At 41.3% G+C, this 21,434-nt stretch overlaps 1 protein-coding gene across 1 annotated transcript in view; it reads right to left on the bottom strand.

The window, feature by feature from the left end:
* Nucleotides 1–21,434, bottom strand: part of Akap6 (A-kinase anchoring protein 6) — a 414,932-nt gene that overhangs the window by 183,362 nt on the left and 210,136 nt on the right. Inside the window, exons 6-7 of the mRNA XM_028757469.1 lie at nucleotides 14,315–14,411; nucleotides 13,067–13,230 (exon numbers count right to left, since the gene is read on the bottom strand). Coding sequence (XP_028613302.1) covers nucleotides 13,067–13,230; nucleotides 14,315–14,411 — 261 coding nt within the window. The remainder of the gene's footprint in view (nucleotides 1–13,066; nucleotides 13,231–14,314; nucleotides 14,412–21,434) is intronic.

Below are 21,434 nucleotides of genomic sequence, written 5' to 3'. Positions count from 1 at the left end.
AAGCAGTGGGACATAGAAAAGGATTCAGAGTGAGGGAATGGTGTTGCAAACAGGACAGTGGCGGGGAAGGACCAGCAGGGAAGGTATGCTCAGAGCTGCATTCTATGGAAGCTTTGAACTTTGCAGAGAAGCCCAGGGGGAAATGAAGAGTGTAGGGAGATACCTAAGAACGCTAGGTGATTGTGTTTCATACGCTGGACCTAGGAGTAAAGTTTAGCTCAAAAATAGCAATTAAATTTGTGCATTGAAACGATCAATCAGGATCAAATATTTTATTTAGAGATTAGTACACAGGGTCAGGGTCTACTTGATGAAAACTCCAGTTCCGACCAAGGGAAGGCTCAAGAAGAAGGACGTTATGAAATTGCCAAGGGCACGCTACCTCCAGGCCTGGTCAGTTCAGCTATGCAGTGATATTAAGAACCACGCATCCCTGCTGCCATCTTTAGCATGTGAGTGCAGCTTCTCAAATCCAGCTCTGCTCATGGTAACAGCTACAGAGCGGCTGCGAGCAGCAGCTTCACATCCTGGTGAAAGCACCTAGAGACTGAAGGAAACCTTTCTTCTTGTTTGTCTTCTACTAGAAAGAAAATCTTCTCAAAGCATCGTAGAGACTTCTCTCCAGAGTTCACTGGCCAGATAAGTGAGCGTATGTCAGTTGTTTGTACTCAAACCAATTATAGTTGGGCAAAAGAATTGTTTTGGTTGCCTGAAAGACCAACCATGATTCACTGCGCGGCTGAGGAAGGCTCCACCGCCCCTGAATAACAACGCATGAGAGAAGGTGGCTACGAAGGCAGAGTAAGTGGTTCTGTCAGGAAGGAGGAGGAATGTCACCCAGGCTATATGGCCTGCTGTATTAAGTTTAATAAGGATTATTTGCTGTTGCTGTTGCTGTTGCTGATTAAATCATTAGTGCAACAAGCTCAATCCATTTCCTTTTTATGAGGACAAGTGTGCCTACACTTCCTAATAACCAATTTTACTATTTATGGGAAGAAAGAACTATTGATTGCCTTGGAAAAGTACATAAACGAAGAGCTTCTATTTCAAGGCATCCATTGACAGGAGGCTGTAAGAGAGCATCTGCTTAAAATGCAGGATCTCCAAAGAGACTCCATCTTCAGACTCGCCTACCTCATTTCCATTTTGTGTATGAGCCAATGGAGAATTGTCATTAAGCTTTTTTTGTGCACAACTAAAACTAAAATAATCTGCATATAACAATTGAATATGCCATTTCTCAAAGGTCTGATTTAGGGATACAACCTGCAAACCACTCTGCACCTGGATAAAATACAAAAGTAACTCTGAAGGAAGATACACGCTAAGTATATTAGAACTACCTTTCCTCAGATATCTTTGTTCACACTGTTGTTCTCTTTGTCCTATATTGAACAGTTAATAATTTTTAGCCTTCGAATAAGAAAGGCAATTTCCAATGACTGAATTACAGTAATAGTCATGAAGTCTACTTATTAGGGAATGAAATGACTTCATTTCATTCTAAAATACATAAAATATAAAGATACCATACAACGATGACTTTGAAAACTACATTTGTTTTCTGTTCATATTATCCTTGTCAACTTCTGTTTAAAGAAAAAAAAATCAGTGATATAAGAACATTATCAAGAACTACCAATGAGAACAAGAAAGCACCCTTTAAAGGCATATACAGTTCTTAGAATACTGTGTCAAGGGAAGTGATAAAGCATGTTTTGTTTTGTTTTGTTTTTTTAAAAAGAATGTCATTGAAAAATCACTTGCTAAGTGATAGGTCAAGGTATAGAATGTCCTAAGTCTTGGAAAATGGAGAAATTGAAACATGCTAAGCAGGCTGACACTATCCTGCAACAGTCATAATTAGCAATGTAATAGAATGTCTCAATAAAAAAAAATCACCAGTATAATATACTATGGTCAGTTATTTTCATGTTGCAAAGGAAGAAGAAAGGGAGGAAGGGGGAGTGGGTCGGGGATGGGGGAGGGGAAGAGAGGCAAGTAGATATCCAGGCTTGCACTCGGACTGAGGCTGAAAATGAGACTACTTGAAACAAAGAAGCCTTTCAAAACTCCTCATCATTCAAAATGCACAGCCCTTTAGTTTGGATGGCGTAAATAAACACTACAGATTCAAATATGTAGAAGAAGCAACACATCTTTCTGGCCTCATAATTGGGTCAGAAATTCTTGCAAGAAATGAATGGTTTTACAGGTTTTATCCACGTGCGTCTGTCCAGGGAAATTTAGTACTTCTCACCTGGAGTTCTATTGGTAGAATGAAGTCCGAGTATATACAAGAGGTATCAAATGGAGAGCAGCAGAGAAGCAAATCCAACAAAGCTGGCTTGAGAAAACGCATGAGTACTTATGTGTGTACGCGTGCTGCTATGCGGAGTGTGTGCCAGAGAAACACTATACAGAGAACCATGAGGTCATTTTGCTGTGTGCATGCTACAAAGGTCTAGAAGCATACAAACTTTATTGTGTTAGCCAAACCTCACATTCATCATTTACTAGAAGGATATATTTATGAACACAGACTATAGTGAACCAAATATAATATGTCAGAGATTAGACTTTGTTAGACATTCAAATACTGGTTTGATCTAGTTCTGCCCTTTGAATTTATGTCAATTTAGAGACCTCTACCTTTTCAGGGTCAATCTTACCTAACCTTGTTATAGAGCTTTAAAGCAAAGACCACAAATTTCATCAACTAGTGAGCTGGCCAGTTACTAATTCCTTTTAGATGCTTTTAGGTTTTTATTTTAAGGAAGTTACCCAGAACATACTGTTTGAACAAGCATTTTAAAACAAAGATAAAAATAAAGTAGATATAAAATCTGAGTAACCAACTACAATTATTAATGAAAGTGACTTGCTTTAAGTAAGCCTAGTAGTAATAAAATTGTGGGAGTTTTCACTTTTATAGTATAAATTACCACTTATTGGGGAAAATAGGTAAAATGATCACTTAAAGGTTCACTTAAGATTGTTTTGTTCAGAATGAAAACCAACAGGGAAAGGAAATACGGGAGAAGCATAGAAAAACAAAGAGTGAGCCGTTATTTACACAGCTAAGACAAACATTGCACTGTGACAGATAGGAAGATAAAGTGGACTTCCATGCTCAGCATTCAGAAGAAAATACATATTAAGCAGATAAATGTAAAATAAACTATACTATAAGCTGAAATATTATGTAAACTGAGTCAAACAGAGGTTTAAGGTGGACTTGCTCTTCCAAGGAGTTTTAGTCTTGGTGGACTCACCCTCAAAGCTAAGTATAAAAGAGATAAATGGAATTTCAAGGTGAAAGTGATGTCACAAGGCTGTGTATGGTAAACCATTAAATTGTAGCATAAAGAATAAACACAGTTCACCTTAGACAGGACAGACATGGTAAGAACTCTCTTGAGAGGACAGGATTCAGGTCCTATTCTGCTCTCTTGGGCCTGCCTCTCTTTCCCTCTGCCCATTCTCTGTGGCAATCATTTCTCCAGAAACTAGTTACTGAGTTTGATGTCATCCTAAATCCATCGTCTTTGTCTTTACTTTATCATCAATGTTCATTCATTCTTTCTCTTCAATTGGAGAGGACACATATTCCTTCTTGAACTTCCCAGATCCCCACCCCCAAGTAACTTCCTCTCCTGTATTTGAATCACTGTACAGAAGTCTCCTTTAAACATGGTGGATATATTTCAAGACCCCAAGTGGCTTTTTGAAACCACACATTTATTACCAAATTCTATATATTCTACATTTTCTCTAATACACATATAATAATAAAACTTAATTTAAACAACTAAAGACAGTAAGAGATTACCAACAGCCATCAATACAATAGGGCATTTATAATCATATAGCATATATATTATTTATAATAATATAACATAAAAGTTATTGAATTGTAGTCTCAAAATTTTATTGTGCTGTTCTCGGGCCTTCCTGAGATGGTATGGGGTGATAACAAGAGCACTTTAAGGTTCTCCTTTTGCATATCTGAACACAAGTTCCCTGCAACCACAATAGTCTGATAACCAGTAAGACTGGGTCTTGGCCATGTAGCCTAGGTTGGCATTGAACTTGTGATCCTCATACCTTAGTCTCCCAACTCCCAGGACTACAAGTGTGTGTTACTAAGCATGTTTATAATAACTTTTCATCCTTTCTCTTCCACCTGACCTTGGCCATCTGTTTTCTGCGGACATACTGAATCATTAGAAGCATTTGTGTGCATGTAACAACTCTTCGGCCTATTATTTGAAGCTCTCTACAATGCATCTCAGTTTGAACCTCCATGAGGCCCTTCTCCCTTCACGCGAACACAGGAGTGTCTATTTTCAAAAGAGTCAAACTCCTCTTGCTCGTCATTTCCTAGGTGTCCTTCATATTTTCCCTTTTTTTGTTTTGTTTGCTTTTTTACCTAGGATGTCTGTCCTCCAATTTCTTCTGACTTCTAACTTAGCTGAATATTAGATATTACTATAAACCCATATTCTGTTAGTGGGCTAAATGTCTTCTTATATATAAAATCAGATTGAAATTAGGCTCACTGCCTTTAGAATTATATTCATGGAGTTTAAAAGACTGCAGTCAATACTCACTGATAGACAGAGGTTCTGTGAGAGCCATGAGCAAGGTAGAGAAAAAGGAGGGGAACACATTTTAAGTAAAGAAAAGCTAGAAGGTATAAGAAATGAAATATTAGTATGAATCTTAAGTATGCCAGAGAAAGAGATAAAGGGCTGAACACAAACCTAGAGTACAGCAAGGCTACTATAAATACTAACCATGCATGTTATAAAACACACAGTAGTTGAACAATGATACCTATGATGTCAAATATAAAGATTTTTTTTTACTTTGGTTTCCAGAATGAAGGTCTGAAAGTAAGAGAGGTTACACTCAAGAAAGACAAGAAATTAGAAATGCTCGTAAGCCTCATGTGGACAGACTATGGAAAGACGTGTCCACAGGAGAGCATGGGCAGCCTATGGTAGGATATGTCCACAGGAAAGCTTGGGCAGCCTATGGTAGGATACGCCCACAGGAGAGCTTGGGTAATGGCTTTAGGTTCTGCAGCATCTCCCTGGATTCATGGCTCCTTCTTTCTTTCACCCTTCTTCTGTCTCTTGTTTCATTTATCTGAGTCATTTCTTTAGGTTTGTTTTTTTTTTCCTCTTCTGCTCTTTCTCACTTACTGAGGTCCACAAATTTACTTAGTCCAGGAGACAATGCTAAACCAAGTATAAATATGAGAATCTGTTGCCCAAGTTCAGTGAAAAATGGTCTAAAAGTTTTGTTGAACTGGGCCTTGAGCTTTGTACTAGAGTGCTTCCAATTTAGTTAATGTTTCCCTATAAGTGTGTACGTGTGTGTGTGTGTGTGTGATATGTTAGTAAACTTCTACATACACATCTACATATAACATTTTTTAAGAAGTGTCATCTTTCATTTAAGGATACTGGGAAATGAGACTGGAAATGTTCTGGCACCATCACAGCTATCTAAATGGCCATCTCTCAAGTGTATCTGAAAGAGATGAGCCAGATGTGGCCATCTCAATACCCCTTGACATCTCTGGATAGAAGTGCTATCCATTATGGGTGTGAGAACAGCTAAACAGGAGTTTGAAGTGTTAAGGGTGTTGACTGAAAGGGTGGGTACTTGTAAAGTGCTGTTTTATATGCAGGCCTGTGTGACTCAATAAACACAAGAGTCAAAGCAGGGTGATCTCCTTAGCAGGCAAGGCTCTCCCTGGCCAAGTACACTCCCCTGCCAGAAATAACACGTTCCAGGAAAGAAGTGTAAATGACACACTGAGGTCATTGTTTCACACTTTCAAAGAATCTACTTATTAATTTGAAAGCATCTTTAGAAGCAATTTTGTATCTTAACTTTTTGTATATTTATATATAACAGAGTTTCGAAAGATAATGACCTCCACTATGCATTAAAAAAAAAACCCTCCCTATTGTGTTTATTGTGTATTGTCTTTATAATGAATAGAAGGGTGAGGTATGAATCTGGTAGTAGAAGACTGCTTTCTATGGACTGTTTCTATGGTTAGTTTGTAGCCAACAACACGCATCTTTTTAACTTCTGGGTACTAGTGAAAAATGGAAAGTCAAATGTCTACTTACTTCAGCAAATTTCTATGTGTTGATCAGAGACACCAAAGAATTTCACTCAGATTCTTGCTGAGCCAAACATTTCTATTCTCTAGTCAAGGCCACCAGTGATGGAAGTACAGTGAGAAGACAGACCACAAGCTGTGCTTTTATCAACTATACTACATTACCCTACACTCTTCTGTTCTACAATACACTATTCTACATCACACTACACTACTGTACACTACTGTACACTACTCTACACTACACTACACTATACTACACTATACTAGGCTATACTATACTACTCTACATTATACTACACTATACTAGTCTACACTATACTACTCTACACTACACAACTTTACACTATACTACTCTATACAATACTACTCTACTCTACACTACACTGTACTACACTACACTACACTACACTACTTTGTACTACACTACTTTGCACTACACTACACTCAGGTATAGACATGACCACTAGCCGGCCTTTGACCTACCATTAGACGTATTTATTTTCATAATCTTTTTCACCAGTCACCTCATCAGAGCAGAGCTACAGACTGATAAATATGCCAACTAGGAAATTAGAGAAACCTTTTGTAAAACTGGATTGCATCAAAATTTAGTAACCACACTGGTCTTCGATGAGGTAGCTCATTTTTGTTTCTGACCTTCAAAAAGCATAAAGCATTTTCACAAAAAAAAAACAGTTGCCCTTCTGAGAACAAAAGAGGGGCTATTGACAAATCCACAAGAGAAGGAAGCTCTCCCTAGCTTCTCAAACCAGGATTATGATTCCACCCCTGAGCAGAGAAGGGCTCAGAGCTGGCTAGATGCTGCACAGAGGCTAACATACTTCCTACTGGTTTGCTTTCATCAAGAACACCATTCCATTTCAGTCTGCCAACATCCTAATTAAGATGATCTGAATCTTAGGTGATCTATTATTCTAGATCTAAGATAGCCCAAAGCACGTTAGACAAGCCATTACACTACGTGCTTACATGAATGATAAGAGCACAGAGCAGGAAAGAGCGTCTTCTCTCACGTGTAGCTTACACTGGGCAGAGATTCCTGTCAGCACTCAATAAATAAACAGTGAGGCCTTTGCCTGTTGTCTCTCTCTCCCCTTGTTAGATACAATTTACTCTTACTATCTCATTTCTAGTTCCGTTTACATTATGTGCCTATGTTTTTTCTTTGCTTTAGGTAAGACGAAGGGGTCTCCAGTAGATTTTAATATGAGTATATAGCAGTACAGCAACTGATAATATATAAAGGGGAGTTTCACTTATTACTGTAACGCTCTTTATGCCAAACTTACATTAAAGAACATATAGACTGTGTATGTTCCTTATCTAGATCAGAGCTTAATGCAGAGACAGTGCTTAGTCTCAATAATGCTTTGAAAAATTCAGGATCAAACCATATTCCAGAACAACAGTGTCAGGTTCCACTAGTACCCCAAAGGCATCATCTAATGCAGAGAACATCTTAACATGTCCCCTAATTCACCCCTTTATCGTTCTTTAATTGAGCAGAATTATCCACAATTCATTTGCCTAAGCATTGGGTCCACACTTGGACTTCGGGTAAGCAAACATGCCAGAGTGCCTGTTAATACTGAACTTCCCTCACTTGACATCTGAAGACAGGTTGGGTAGTCACTGATACCCAATTCACACCCAGTCAAAAGCTACACAATTCCCAGTTCCAGTCAGACCTCAAATTCTTATCTGTGGGCCTGTGCAAACATATTTTAAAGGCCTCTGTGAGCTTGCTCGCCAGCTATCATTGAGCTGATGGTTTCGATGAGCTTCAGAGTCTGATAACCATTTCAAAGGATGATGACTTCATCTCTGAACCTCAGAGAAAGAGGATGAAATAAATGTCTCTGAGTCCAGAGCTATCCAGATGGCTGCGTCCTTTAAGGAAATGAAGATACCGCTTGGCTTGGGACCTAGGGTAGGTCACTCTGTCGAAATCTGCAGGTGTTCTGTGTTCTAGAGACCTAGGTCTAGTTCCTTTAAAAGGACAAAGAAGCTGTTGTTGCGTACTTTCAGTGATACAAAGTTGGGTAAGTATCATGGGAAGATGCTGGCCCCTGATTCTATGTCCTAAAGGATGCCAAGCTTCAGAAAAGAAAAACAAAGAGAGGACAGATGTGCACATTTTAAAGGAGACAATGTCAATTAATTTTCTTTTCTTTAGGATATTCTGGCTTTTACCTTGAAAGGTCAAAAACATGTAGTGTCTGCTAAAACATTGGATCGTCACTATATTTTGAAATCTTCCAACTGCACATCACTAAAATAATTAAAATACTAAGCCTCTAGTTTAAGTTGATAAATTTTTATCAGTCTGTCTTACATAATTACAAGCATATTTTAAATTCTTGGATGCATATGCTAAAGTTGTATTTCTAGAACTGATGAATTATGTTCTCTATTGCCATGTATAAAAGATCTCACAGTCCTGGGAAAACACTTTTTTAAAAAGTGAAATACAACAAATAAGGTATGCGCCGGGTCCTGGGGGAGACGTTTCCCACAGTCTTTGAATTTCCTCCTATCCTCCCTCTTTACAAGATTTCTAAGACCGAGCCCTTTCCTACCGTCTCTCAAACAAGGTAAAAAAGAAAAATACCCCCTAGATATATTCCTTAGATTTTCTATTATGCTTCTCAAGCTCCCAGTAGCTTCTGAAGTAAACCTACGATGAGTTCTGGAGTTATTTTTATTATGTTTTAATTTTCATTCCTCTTAGGTCTCAGATGAAACAGATAATCGTAACTGTTATGTTTGGGGCCCGCATTTCATGGCACAACTAGCGAGTGAGCTGAGCAAGGTCATGTCATAGGAAGAAGACTCCTGGAAAGGACAGAAAGCAGCGGAGGCTAGCTCTCAGTCCAGGGGAGACAGAGGCTAGCTCTCTGCCCAGGGGAGCTCTGCTGTGCCCTATTTCAGCTTGCACTACTTGATGCTCCGTGACAAAAATTCTTAGGCAATATGTATATGTGTCCTTCAGACTCGGAGTCTTATTGCTCCAAACACTAATTAGTCAGGATCAATTATTTTTTTTTTTATACTGGGAGCCACAGTGCAGATGCTGGCAAGCAGGCATAATCGCCTATGGCAACGGTCCTGGATTCCAGACCCACCAACCACCTCACGCTTCTGAGTCTTTATCATGCTAAGCTCTCTGCCCATCATTTTCACATTGGTAAATATCCCCCCAGCCTTATTTTGAAGAGTCAACTCCTTCCATATCTTTCCTTGATGCTTCTCCCGCTGTACTTAGAGCATCTGGTTCCAGTTTCTGTTGGAATTTTATCAAGTCCGTTCTAATCATTTGTCTCTTGTGCCATTAGACTGTGAGGGCTTCTGCACTGAATTTTGCCTGTTTAGGATTTACTCTGTGGAAGGCTCTGTTCTGCACACTGTGTTTCTGTCCTCGCTGGCTAGCAGCTCATTTAGTGGACAGGCTGGCCTCAATCGTCAATGATCCTAATGCCCCTGCCTCTTGAGTGCTGGGACTGCAGGTATTCCACAAAACACCCACTCATAAGCATTCTTTAAACTAAAATAACAGATATTTGAGGAAGAAATTATCTAGACTCCTTATTTTTTTTTAAAAAAATCATTATGTTCTACGAGGGTTGGGGAGATGACGTAGGCGTGCCACCGTGCACATGTGGAGAGCAGCAAACAATTTATGGGGAGTTAGCTTTGTTATCCCACCATATGGGTCTCCCTGAGATGTGGTAGCCTGTATACTCTGAGCATTTTCCTGGCCCCATCACCTCCATTTTACAAATGAGACGCAGAGAAGTTGGGTAATTGCCTCAAAGACACCCGGTACTAAATGGCAGCCATTTAATTCAAGCACTCTAAGTCTGTCTCCTTGATAGTTAGTTTGTCCCAAATCTAAGAGAAACAATTCATAAACATTAAGCAAATAGGAAAAAACCCTGATCTTTCCCCATTGTCTCCTTAATCGTTAGTTTATTTTACATCCATCCTTGAGTATGGATGTGTTTGTCAGGGAAGATCACCTGGCTCTGCAGCTCCCAGGTTCCCCGTGTACAGACACCACACACAATCTCTTCTTGTCGGTGTTTTCATTTGTGGCATTTGTTTGTGTGGTGACATGAAGGTACCACAGCGTAGAAATGCCTTAATAAGGACAAGTCTGTCCTTCTCTGTAAGCTGATGAAACTCGAGACATAGTCAGTCTCCTCTGGAATGACTCAAAAGGCAAGTGTTCTTTTCCTTTTGTTTTCTAGAAATCAGGAACAGGGATCACCACGGGTCAGGGTATTCATTTCCCCTTCCCATCCTTAACTTCAGGCCTTTCCCAATGCTCTGCGTCCCTCAGTTGGCCTTTTAAATAACTCTTACCTCTTAGACTTTATACTTACTCTTGTTTCCCTCTTTATAATAGTTCTCCGTCAAGGTAGAGATTTAGAAAATTCAAAGTTATTTCAAAATACATAGCTAAATACAGGTGTCATCTACCTTTTACAAAGTCGTCTAAATCATTGCTTTCTAATGGCCGTGTAACATTTCATTCGAGTAAGATACAGCCCAGTTTAATCACACAGTTCAGTTGAAACATTTTAGCTGGTACTGTTTGCTATTTAAGTAACAATGTCTCAGACATCCTCCCATTCATTGGTTATATGTGGGTGGTGGAGGAGCCTCTTACAGGAACCTGGGAAGGGGCCCTTGGAGGAGGTTTTCTGAGAATGTTGATAATTGTCTTTTTTCCTCTGGCTCAAGTAACAAGCTGACTGAAACCCAGTCCCGCTGAACAGCTTCCCATCAGTCTGGGTGCATGGCTCTGGAGATCCCTGTGTTACAGCATGCTCACCCTCCCTCACGGAAGCCACCCACCCTTGCTACATGCCTTATACACAGCCAAGACTGTTTCTACACAGAAATCCAGGGTTATTTCCCATTTAGTCACATCCTTCCCCTCCCCCACAGCAGGCCAACAGCTTCCTCCTAGCTGCTTACCCTTCTCAGACCATGCCACCACCTCACAGCAGCCCTCCCTCGACTTTCCTGAATCTCTTCTTCCCTGCAACCTGTTTCCCTTTGACGTTTTAATAGTACAGTCTCAAAAAGCATCCTGACCCTCCCCACAAGCCCCGCCTCTCTAATTGCTCAGTGTTCACTCAGCCCGGGCACTGGCAGTGGGAGAGCAGAGGGTGGAGAGGAACCTGGGATCTAAGCCTGAAAGTGCAGACTCAAGCCCTAGCTCTGAGCCCTAGTGGCTGTGTGCCCTTAGGCAAAATGGTTAACCTCTCTGGGGCCTCTTTACCCTGTTTAGTGCTTGCTGTGATGTTAAATGAAGAATATGGCAGAACGAACGCAGAACAGCCTGTGAATGGCAACTGGACGTGACAGAGAGCTTCTGTTTTGTGTTGGTAATCTCGCCTATGTCCCCATGCATCCTAGGCAAGTACTGCACCATGAGTCTACCTCTCAGCTCCTCTTTCTGTTAAATAAATAAAATACAACTCAGCTTTTAGTTGTGTGCTTTCTTGTCATTCCGGCTCCACTTCCACAGTGAAGTCGTCGCTGATCAACTGCATCCTCTGCAAGGAGATGTCTGCTGACTACAGTCCAGTCCTTGGTGCTAACTGCAGCTTTGAACCCTCCATCAGGTCACTTCCTAAAATAAGTGTTCATGTGCCACGCACTTGCACTTCCCTCTCTTTCTTCAAGTGTTTCCTGGAATGTGACCTCCTCTACAGAGGAGGGTGATCAGCCTCCAGTGGGGCTGATCTTGCCTTTCAATTCTGTTTCCAACGGATAAAGGGCTTTTCACTAGCTGCATGGTCTCAGTGTCCTGGGACTGGCTTAAGTTCCTGCTCTGCCTATATTCAAGAGTGTGAGCCTCAGAGGGCAAAGTGGGTGCTAGCTGGCTCCGAGCACAACGTCCGTGCATGTGTGTGCTGAAGAAATGTGGTTTGATAGTGTTACCTGCCCGGTCATGCCAGGAATAGAAACCATGAACTTTTCAATCTGTCTCCCCTCAGTGCTACAATATGTTCAGATCCTGAGTCTACCACACAACTAATTTCTGGAGTCCCTCTCACAAACTGAGAAACAGTTAAGAAAATGTCAAATTAATAAAATTGTTTTCGACGTTGTAAATCCAAAGCATACCTTTATGACAGTAGGAATTCCGGATTAAAAGGCGCTTCATTCAGTGTTCAGTGGTATATGTTTCACAGGCTATTTTGTAAATCCAAAATGGATAATCAAAACATGCCAATACTCGTTTTTTTTTTTTAAAAAAAAAAATCCTTGCTGTATTCGGTGCATGCACCGTTATGGAGAAGTTACACTCTGAGCAGAAAGATTTGTAGCGGAGCCTGTGACCTTCTACGCACTACAATGACCATCCCCTAATTAGGCAATGCATCTGATAGTCATTAACAGGAATGAGATAATGAATCACTTTCTCTCTTCTTTGTTAATTTGCTGTAACCAAGCGGCTAATGGATGTCAGAGCTGAGTGATTGCACTGATTATAGTGATTTATAGTTGCAACAAAACAATTTAAAACCATTCTGATTATTCATGTTAAAGATGCTTTATGTTTTGTTTACTAAATGTTTTATGCCCCCCCTCTCTCCCACTCCGAGAATCCTGTCCCCCCTTCTGCTCTGCTACTTTGCACAAAGAGACCTCTTCCTGGAAAACTTGAAAGTTGTCGCCTTTTGTTTTGTTTTCAGCCAAGATATATATATATACATACATATATATATATATGGAAAGAGAGAGAGACAGAGAAGGAGTTACAAAGTTTACCCACTAGAAACGAAGAGCCTTAGGGGTGGAAAGAAAACTTCAGTGGTGCCTAGTTCAAAAGAAGACAGAAATAAGAGGGAATAAGGCAAACTTCAAGCCACTTACCTTGGGGCTTCCCGTCCCCTCCTCGTCCTCCACAGACACATCAGTAGCCAGTATCTCGGCTTTGATGGTGTCCAGAGCTCTGAGGATCCAGCTGTGTTGCCGTTTGATTTGCCTCTGCAGCTCCTTCCATTGACTTGCAATCATCTTCAGCATGTCCTTCAGTCCTTCTCCAAAGGAGAGGAAAGCACAAGTTGTGGGCCCGGATGCATCTTTACCCGCTACGGGTTGTGACATAGAAAGCTGTGTGGCTGTTTCAAACTATACACATGCTTTTAAATGACCTTCCCGTCGTCGCCTGCCACTTGCCTGCCACCCAGAGCTGAGACTGGCAATGCTAAGACACAACAACACAGAAACAGGGCAAGCATATGCAGAAACTGACGCAGACTCGGTGGAATAGATCGTGATATGTAGATGTCATTAACACTATGGCTTCACACCTCCAGTATATGGCCCTCTGCTTATCTGTGTGTGGACTTCCTAATAATCAGAAAGAAGGATACCTGAAAATAGATACAGGTAATTTGATTGTAAATACAGTAAATAGGCCAGAATCAAGAGACTGCTATTTGGCATTAACACATCTGTTTAATGCTGTTCTTTTCCTGTTTGTATAGTAAGTGGGGGGTGGGAGGAAAGCTTAAACCCACCCTGTTTTGTGGTCTTCGACTATCAGGATAAGTGGAACCATACAAGAAAACTACATAATGCATGTTTCATAAACATATCAACATTGGTCTAAGAACCGGTTGAAGGCCTAAGCCTCTGTGAATTCGAAGACCTACAGAGAATTTGCCAAGCGTCCACATGTGTGAACTGGCAGAGAAATAATCAGATGTCTACAGGCAGCCTGCCTTATATCCATAATGATGCATATGCTCGCCCTAGTGGGTATGCATTGTGTCTATAAGAACAGATCTCATTCATTATCTTAATGTTACTTCCAGAGCTCCTACATCAAATAGCATGTCACCGTGAAGTTTTCAGGAGTGTGATTTCAATTGGGACTCAGGCGGATGGCAAGCCCCAAATAAAATGAACAGACCGTTTGGAGGCAGTATTTCATCTTATAAGTATCACAGCATTGTATGCAGTATATGAAACATTTATAAATCTTGAAGGTCAATCTGATAATGTAAATATTAATAATACATAAGGAAGTGAATATATGCAGTAATTTACAGCAATGCTTCTTCATTCTTAATAGTCTGGAGACATAAAGACCCGCAATATTTCAGGAGGATTTACCTGCTTTGTGAGATGCAACGAGCTCTAGAAGTTGGTGTCCTTCTTCCTCCACGGCTTCCTTGAGGGCACAGTGACTGTCTACGTTCAACTTAAAACTCTGAAAAGAAGCACAGGACCGACCATCAAGCTCTGGGCAGGTGGTTACACACGAAACACGTGTGCAGAATCGGTTACTACTTTTTATCAAGAACCACACAGCCCTATTTACCCAACAGACAGACTAATTTGCAATACTAAAAGCTATTGATATTTGGGGTCTGGGCTGTAAGTGTTTCTGTTAGACTAGCAGAGTGCATCCGTTTGGAAACAGCTCAACACATCCAGAAATTCATTACGACTTTATGAAAAGTCACATAGGCTATATTGAAAGTAGCAGTGTTCAATAAAACACAGCGAATTCCCACCCACACATGTGTGACTTCCTTCATTTCTAAGAACCATTAGTAATGCAAGTCTTTACGAAACCAGAGAACTCGGGGGCAGGAAAATGCAGTAGCCTTATGACACCTAGTTGCATCCACAGATACAGGGTGGTGTGAGTCCTCTCTGTTCCTCGATTCTGCAAGAGTCACAGGACAGAGAGGGGCAGCTAGATGCTATAATCTGGATCCCAATGCTTTCCAGATTTTTTTTTTTGCCCTTTAAAAGCTTATTTCTTAAGATGTGATACTGTCTTATAAATAAACACACCAAGTACATCATGAGGATTTTCCCTCATGACAGTCACTGACTTCTCTCATGGTCTATATCAAATTCAGCCACTGCTTCCAGGAAGCCTCCCCAGATACACTTGGTGGTGGTCCTTCCTCTCCTCCTCCTCCTTTCCCTTCTTCTCTTCTTCCTCTTCCTCCTCTCCCTCCTCCTCCTCGTTCTCTTCCTCCTCCTCCTTTTTTACATGTGATGCTACTGTAGAATTTATCAGGGATATTCTGCTGTATTTCCATCTTTAGCTCGCAAATCATAAGCAGATTAAAGAATTGCTAGTTTCACAGACAACTCATATCACACACTAGGGTTCACTGGTTTGTGGTCATAGTCAACATTTGCTGAGTGTGTCCACTGATGCTGTGGTCTACTGAGACCTTTAGATATTTTAAGAAATTCTAAAATGTTATAAGACAGTCCAACCACAGGAACCCAGTGAAGGAAAATCACAGTACCCATCGGCAACTGAATCATTCATTAGTCTTTGGGGCAAGAATTCATTCCTTGGCTTTACTAATTGGAAATACAGTGTGCTAAATATTGGGTTTTCATGATAAGGTTCCAAAATACAATGTGTTTTCTTTTGTTAAACATCATGGGACAACACGTGGATACACTGTACTGTGCTTGGTATTAAGCCTATCTGACACAGGATTAGATTAGACACTGGATGTAATTTAACTGGAGAAGTTGTATAATAAACTCTAAGATCATGTCTTCATTCCATGATTCATGTACTGTGTGTGTGGTCTATGGTGCCAAGCAATGGAGACTCAGGGATCAAAATCTGTGGGCTCTGGCCTTAGTGGACAGCTGAACTTGGGGAATGCAGACTGGGTTATTGTGGATGCCCAGTGGTGAGTCTGCATTGTTATTTTCTTCCTGGAGAAAAGGGACTTTTGAAAGTACCATAGGCAGACATAGAATGAAAAGAGAGATAGTATGAAACAAAGAGAGATAGCAACATAGCATAGAGATAAGGATTTGAACTGACGCAATTCAAAATGATGAATTATGCCATCCAGCCTTCACAGAAGATACAGTACCATTTCAGCTCAATAATCCAAGGAGAGACCATATCTGGCTCCCTGCATACTGATCAACGTTTCTTACATTGTTCCGTCTGCTACAGGTAGTCAATCAAGTAAAAAAAAAACAAACTATATGATGCTCAGAAACCTTGATACTTCCTTTTAAACATAACTACTTAAAAATACTTTCAGATGTATTGATTTTATGTGTATGGGTATTTTACCTACATGTATATCTGTTCACTGTGTGCATGCAGTGCCTGTGGAGGCCAGAAGAGGGATTTTGGACCCCTGGAAATGAAAGTATGGATGGTTGTGAGTCACTCTGTGAATACTGGGAACATAACCAGAGTCCTCTGCAAGAGCAGCAAATGCTCTTAACTGCTGAGCCATCAGTCAGACTCCCCAATAGTTCTGATCAGTCCAATTAAGGCAGCACCTATGGATATCTAAATCTTTACTACATTAAGGTTAATCAAAATATCCTTTCTTTCTGTCCCTGCTGTGGGGTTCCTCTACACCGAAGCAATGCCATTTAGACTAGGGTACACAGGTTTCAGAAATGGAAGCAGGGAAAAGAGAAACATCGAAGATGAGTTCATCAAACTTTACAGAGAAACCTGTTGTAAAAATTTCAACACCACTCTAAATTCAGCCCGGTGATGTCTTTGGCTCACTATTTACCTGTATCAAATGTCTAGTGATCAACATCTTTCAAAGAGACACACAGGCCAATGTCTCAGTGCCAGAGAGAACGGAGGAACCCAGGAGAATGGCTGGCAATTTGACATCATTGACGCTGAGAGCATAGAGCAGATGCTTCTGGGAATGGCTGTGCTTCAGGATGATGTAGAAACATTTGATTAGGAAATTGGAAAAGATGAGGTAGTCATTATCAGGAGCGAGATAATCTGATAAGCTCGATGCTGAATAAAAGAACCATTTAATATAACTATCACCCAAATGGTGCATTATTGCTTGATTTCAGGTGCGCCCATTAACCATTAATAATATCAAGTAAGGAATTCGCAACAGGCCCCCAAGAAGGCAGCCAAGCAGGCACATTAACAAAATTGTCAGTGAGATCCTAGGCTGTTAAAGGAGTCTGCAATACAGCCTCCTGTGTTGCCTCCATTTCTCCCTAAAGAAGGGTTTTGTTTCTCTTGTGGATTTGTTCTTTCTATTAACCCGATAGCCGAGCATGTCTCCGTCCTTGTGCTGTTAGCGTGTCTTCTCCAAAATGCCTGCAGTGTGTACAGTCCCTTTGCAACATCCACACCACTCCCTGAAAGCACAGAGAATTCTAAATTTATGAAAGAACATTGGCATGGCCATGCCCCGTGATCCTATGTCACTGGTCTGTGTGGCTTGGATCCTAGGGAACACCGAACCTTTCCCAGTGTCCTTAAAGGAGCAAGTAACTGAAGAGACAAGAAAAACACAAGTAGGGTCTGGGAGAGCTCAGGGAGGGGCTGGAAGAGTGGGGGAGGGATGGGAGAGGGCTCTGTGGGGGAAGGGACTTTCCTGCAAGCCAGATACCTTCACTTCAGTCTTGAGTACCCATGTGGTAGGGGACAACTGGCTCATGCAGATCTTCCTCTGGCCTGCACATTCACACTCATACACACACAAGAGGAAATTAATTGGCTAATTATAAATAAATAAAGTGCCTGGGCCAGCAAGATAGCTATGAGGGTTAAGGTACCTGCCACCAAACCCCAAAACCTGATTTTGATCTCTAAGACCTGATCTCTAGTATAAAGAGAGAACCAGCCACACCCCTCCCATTAAAAAGTCCTCTGAGCCCCACCATGACCCCCACACTCTCCCACCCGTATGTGTACACAAAATAGGTAAATATACCATTTTTGAAAACACTTTTTCAAAAAGAAGATCCAATAATTGAAACAAATACTGATTATGAAAACAATTATTGTGATGACATTAGCCAAAATACTCAACAAAGGGGAGATGGAACCTGTAGAGACCATATCCAGTGCATAGGCACAGTCCCTGGTTGAGGAATGGGGCCATCCACCCATCTCAAATATTTTAACCCAGAATTGTTCCTGTCTAAAGGAAATGAAGGGACAAGAAGTGGAGCAGAGACTGAAGGAAAGGCCATCCAGAGACTGTCCCACCTAGGGATCCATCCCATCTGCAGACACCAAACCCAGACACTATTGCTGGTGCCAAGAAATGCATGCTGACAGGAGCCTGGTATAGCTGGCCCCAAGAGGCTTTGTCAGAGCCTGACCAATTCAGATGCAGATGCTCACAGCCAACTATCAAACTGAGCATGGGGACCCCAATGGAAGAGTTAGAGGAAGGACTGAAGGAGCCAAAGGGAATTGCAACCTTATAGCAAGAACAATAATATCAACCAACCAGACTCTGCAGAGTTCCCAGGGACTAAACTACCAACCAGAGAGTACACATGGAGGGACCCATGGTTCCAGCTGCATACATAGCAGAGGATGGCTTTGTTGGGCATCAGTGGGATGGGAGGCCCTTAGTCCTGTGGAGGCTTGATGCCCCAGCATAGCGGGATGCTGGGGCAATGAAGTAGGAGTGGGTGGGGGAGCACCCTCATAGAAGCAGGGGGAGAGGTGGGATAGGAGGTTTACAGAGGGAAACCAGGAAGGGGGACAACATTTCAAATGTAAATAAATAAAATAACCAATAAAAAAAGAATTTTAAGACAACCAGAAAAAAATTATTGTAAGTTAACCAATGGGCAATGGGGTTATTAGAGCATCTGGCATGATTGGCGTTTATAGACCTGAATGTGCTGCAAATTCAGACAGCTCAGGTACCTATGATTACACCTGGCCATAAGACCTGACAAAGTAGATCGTGCTGGTGGAATGAATAAAGGAAATGGGTGTGGAAATGATCACTTCCGAGGGATCTCCCAGGACAGGAAACACGGGAATGACCACATTTAAAGACTCAAATGTCCACAGTGGTCCCATCCTTCTGGCATCTTACGATGAGGACAGATTCTCAGCTTCTCTGTGGGTACTGTCTGTACCTACCAGGTCTCCTGAGTACTGTGAGTCTTGGGATGTTTGAGCAGCATCATGAGTGCCAAAGAGAGCCCCGGATTCTCTCTTGAGTGAATTTGACTTTTTTCTAAGTGTATACTGTATATACCTATATATTAGTATAGCTTCTAGGTGTGTTTTATAGGTGAATACAATAGTGATATTTATTGAGAAGTTCCTATCAGATTTACATATGTAAAATGAAACAGCTTATATTCTAGTAGTCTTTTGGGTCATCGAGGTAAGTACAAGTGTATTTGTATGACCTAGCGTAGAATACACGTGTAATCGGGATTTTCTGTGTGATACCAAGTGGTAGAGACTTTTGCCTCAAGCAAAATGGAGCAGTAATAGCCTAGCCCAATGGGATTTGAGCTTGTTTAATTGTTAAAATATACTACACCAGCCAAGTATAAAAAGGCCAGAACTGGATAATGGCTGTAGGAGCCCACGAGATCCAGTCTCAGCAGGGCCTACAGAGAGCTCATGAGGATTGAACTGACTTGTATGCAAATCTAGAGAGGCTCTTCAGAGACGCAGAAGCAGGGAGGTCTGGGTGCTCCAGGATGCTGGGGCAGACTACAGGCAGAAAGGAGCACAGCAACTGTGACTCTATAGGACTTGACCCCAAGCATCATGAAAGAGTCATGCAGTGACATGAGCAGACCTGTGAGCTTGCTGCCTCCTGCATACAGACTTGATTTTTAAAGGACGTGCTGGAGACACGTGGGCCGTTTTAGGAGGTTGCTGTAGTGATACGGGCCAGATGTTTCTGTGTGTTCCATATTCTTTTTAATTAAAAAAAGGTATGCCTTTTTTTTCTAAATGAATAGAAGAAAGAAAATTGGAGCGAATCTTCTGTCTTTTTAAAGTTTTTCTCCGTGCGTGAGAGCAGCATGTGCCAGATTCTAGTTCTTTGACTGTTCTGATGCAAAATACCAGAGGTTATTAGTCAGGCATCTCCAAATGTGAAAGGCATGTTGAACTGATGAACTCTTACTCCCACTGTCACTTAAAGAGATGGTGTACACGCTGATGAGTAAGACACTAGGTGACACTTCTTCACACAAAGATTTTTATTCCCTCAGAAAATGAGAACAAGGCTTTTCACGGGGCGGTGGCAGGGTGGGGTTGGAAATAAGTGTTTAGTTAGAAAAGCCAAAGTGTGAAGTCATTACTGTCTGCCTCAGACCGGCTCTGCTTCAGAGCCACTCTGTTCTGGGCCAAACAAGAGCTATTTGGTCTGCCAGAGGACCTGGACAAGCAAGTCTTAATCAGTTATGAGGAGGCCGACAGCTCTCGCTTACCGCGCCACAGTGTCATTCACACAAGTTAGATGCCAGTGCTCACAGTATAGAATGCACCTTTCAAAACACCACCACGTAAGTGAAGAACGATAGCTCTTTCAGTAAGTGCTTAAGAACCTCTTAAAAGCTGGTAAGGTATTATATTGCAATTTTAATGACAAGGCAATGCATGCAAATATAGAGAGGATACAAACAAAAAACAAAGACAAAATTAAATCAATAAAATTATAGATGTTAATGTATAAATAATCTCATTGCAAAGACAAAGACAACCTCAAGAAAATATACAAAGCATTGACATCACTTGAGGACAGTGGAGCCAGAAGTTAGCACAGTCTGATCTCAGGAAACAGGTTATGCTTTAGGGACTTTTTGAAACAAGGTGAAAACATCACTACCTTATGGTTGTGAGAATTAGAGACAGTGAGTGGAAACCATTAGCACAGTATGGCCATAAATAGTGCTTAAAAAATTCCCTGTAGCATGTGTGTGTGTGTGCTATGTGTTCATGTGTCTGTACTGTGTGTATGTGTGTTCGTGTGTGTGTACTGTGTGTGTGTATGTGTGTGTGTGTGCCCCTGTGTATGTGTATGCGTTATGTGTGTGTGCTGTGTATTCGTATGTGTGTACTGTGCATGTGTGTACCCTGTGTGTATACTGTGTGTATGTGTGTGTGCTGTGTACATGTACATGCATGAATATATGTGCGCTCATGTGTGGGTGTGTGTGTGCATAAGTGCACTTGTGTGTATGTGTGTACTGTGTACATGTACATACATGCATGTGTGCACATGCATGTGTGCACACGTGCGTGTGTGCATGTGTGTGTGAGTATGTGCTCTGTGTGTGTACATGTGTGTGCATGTATGTGTGGTGTGTGCACATGTGTGTGTATGCTGTATACATGCACATGCGAGCATGTGTGCATGTGTGTGTTTGCGTGCACACGCATGCGTGTATATGTGTGTGTGTATGTGTGTGTGCACATGCTGTGTACATGTGGTATAGGTGTGTGATGTGCACATGCTGT

Source organism: Grammomys surdaster, unplaced genomic scaffold (assembly GCF_004785775.1).
Source record: "Grammomys surdaster isolate TR1022 unplaced genomic scaffold, NIH_TR_1.0 126163, whole genome shotgun sequence".
NCBI lineage: Eukaryota > Metazoa > Chordata > Mammalia > Rodentia > Muridae > Grammomys > Grammomys surdaster.
Note: the sequence above shows the minus strand (reverse complement) of the source record. Positions and strands in the feature narration are given on the sequence as shown.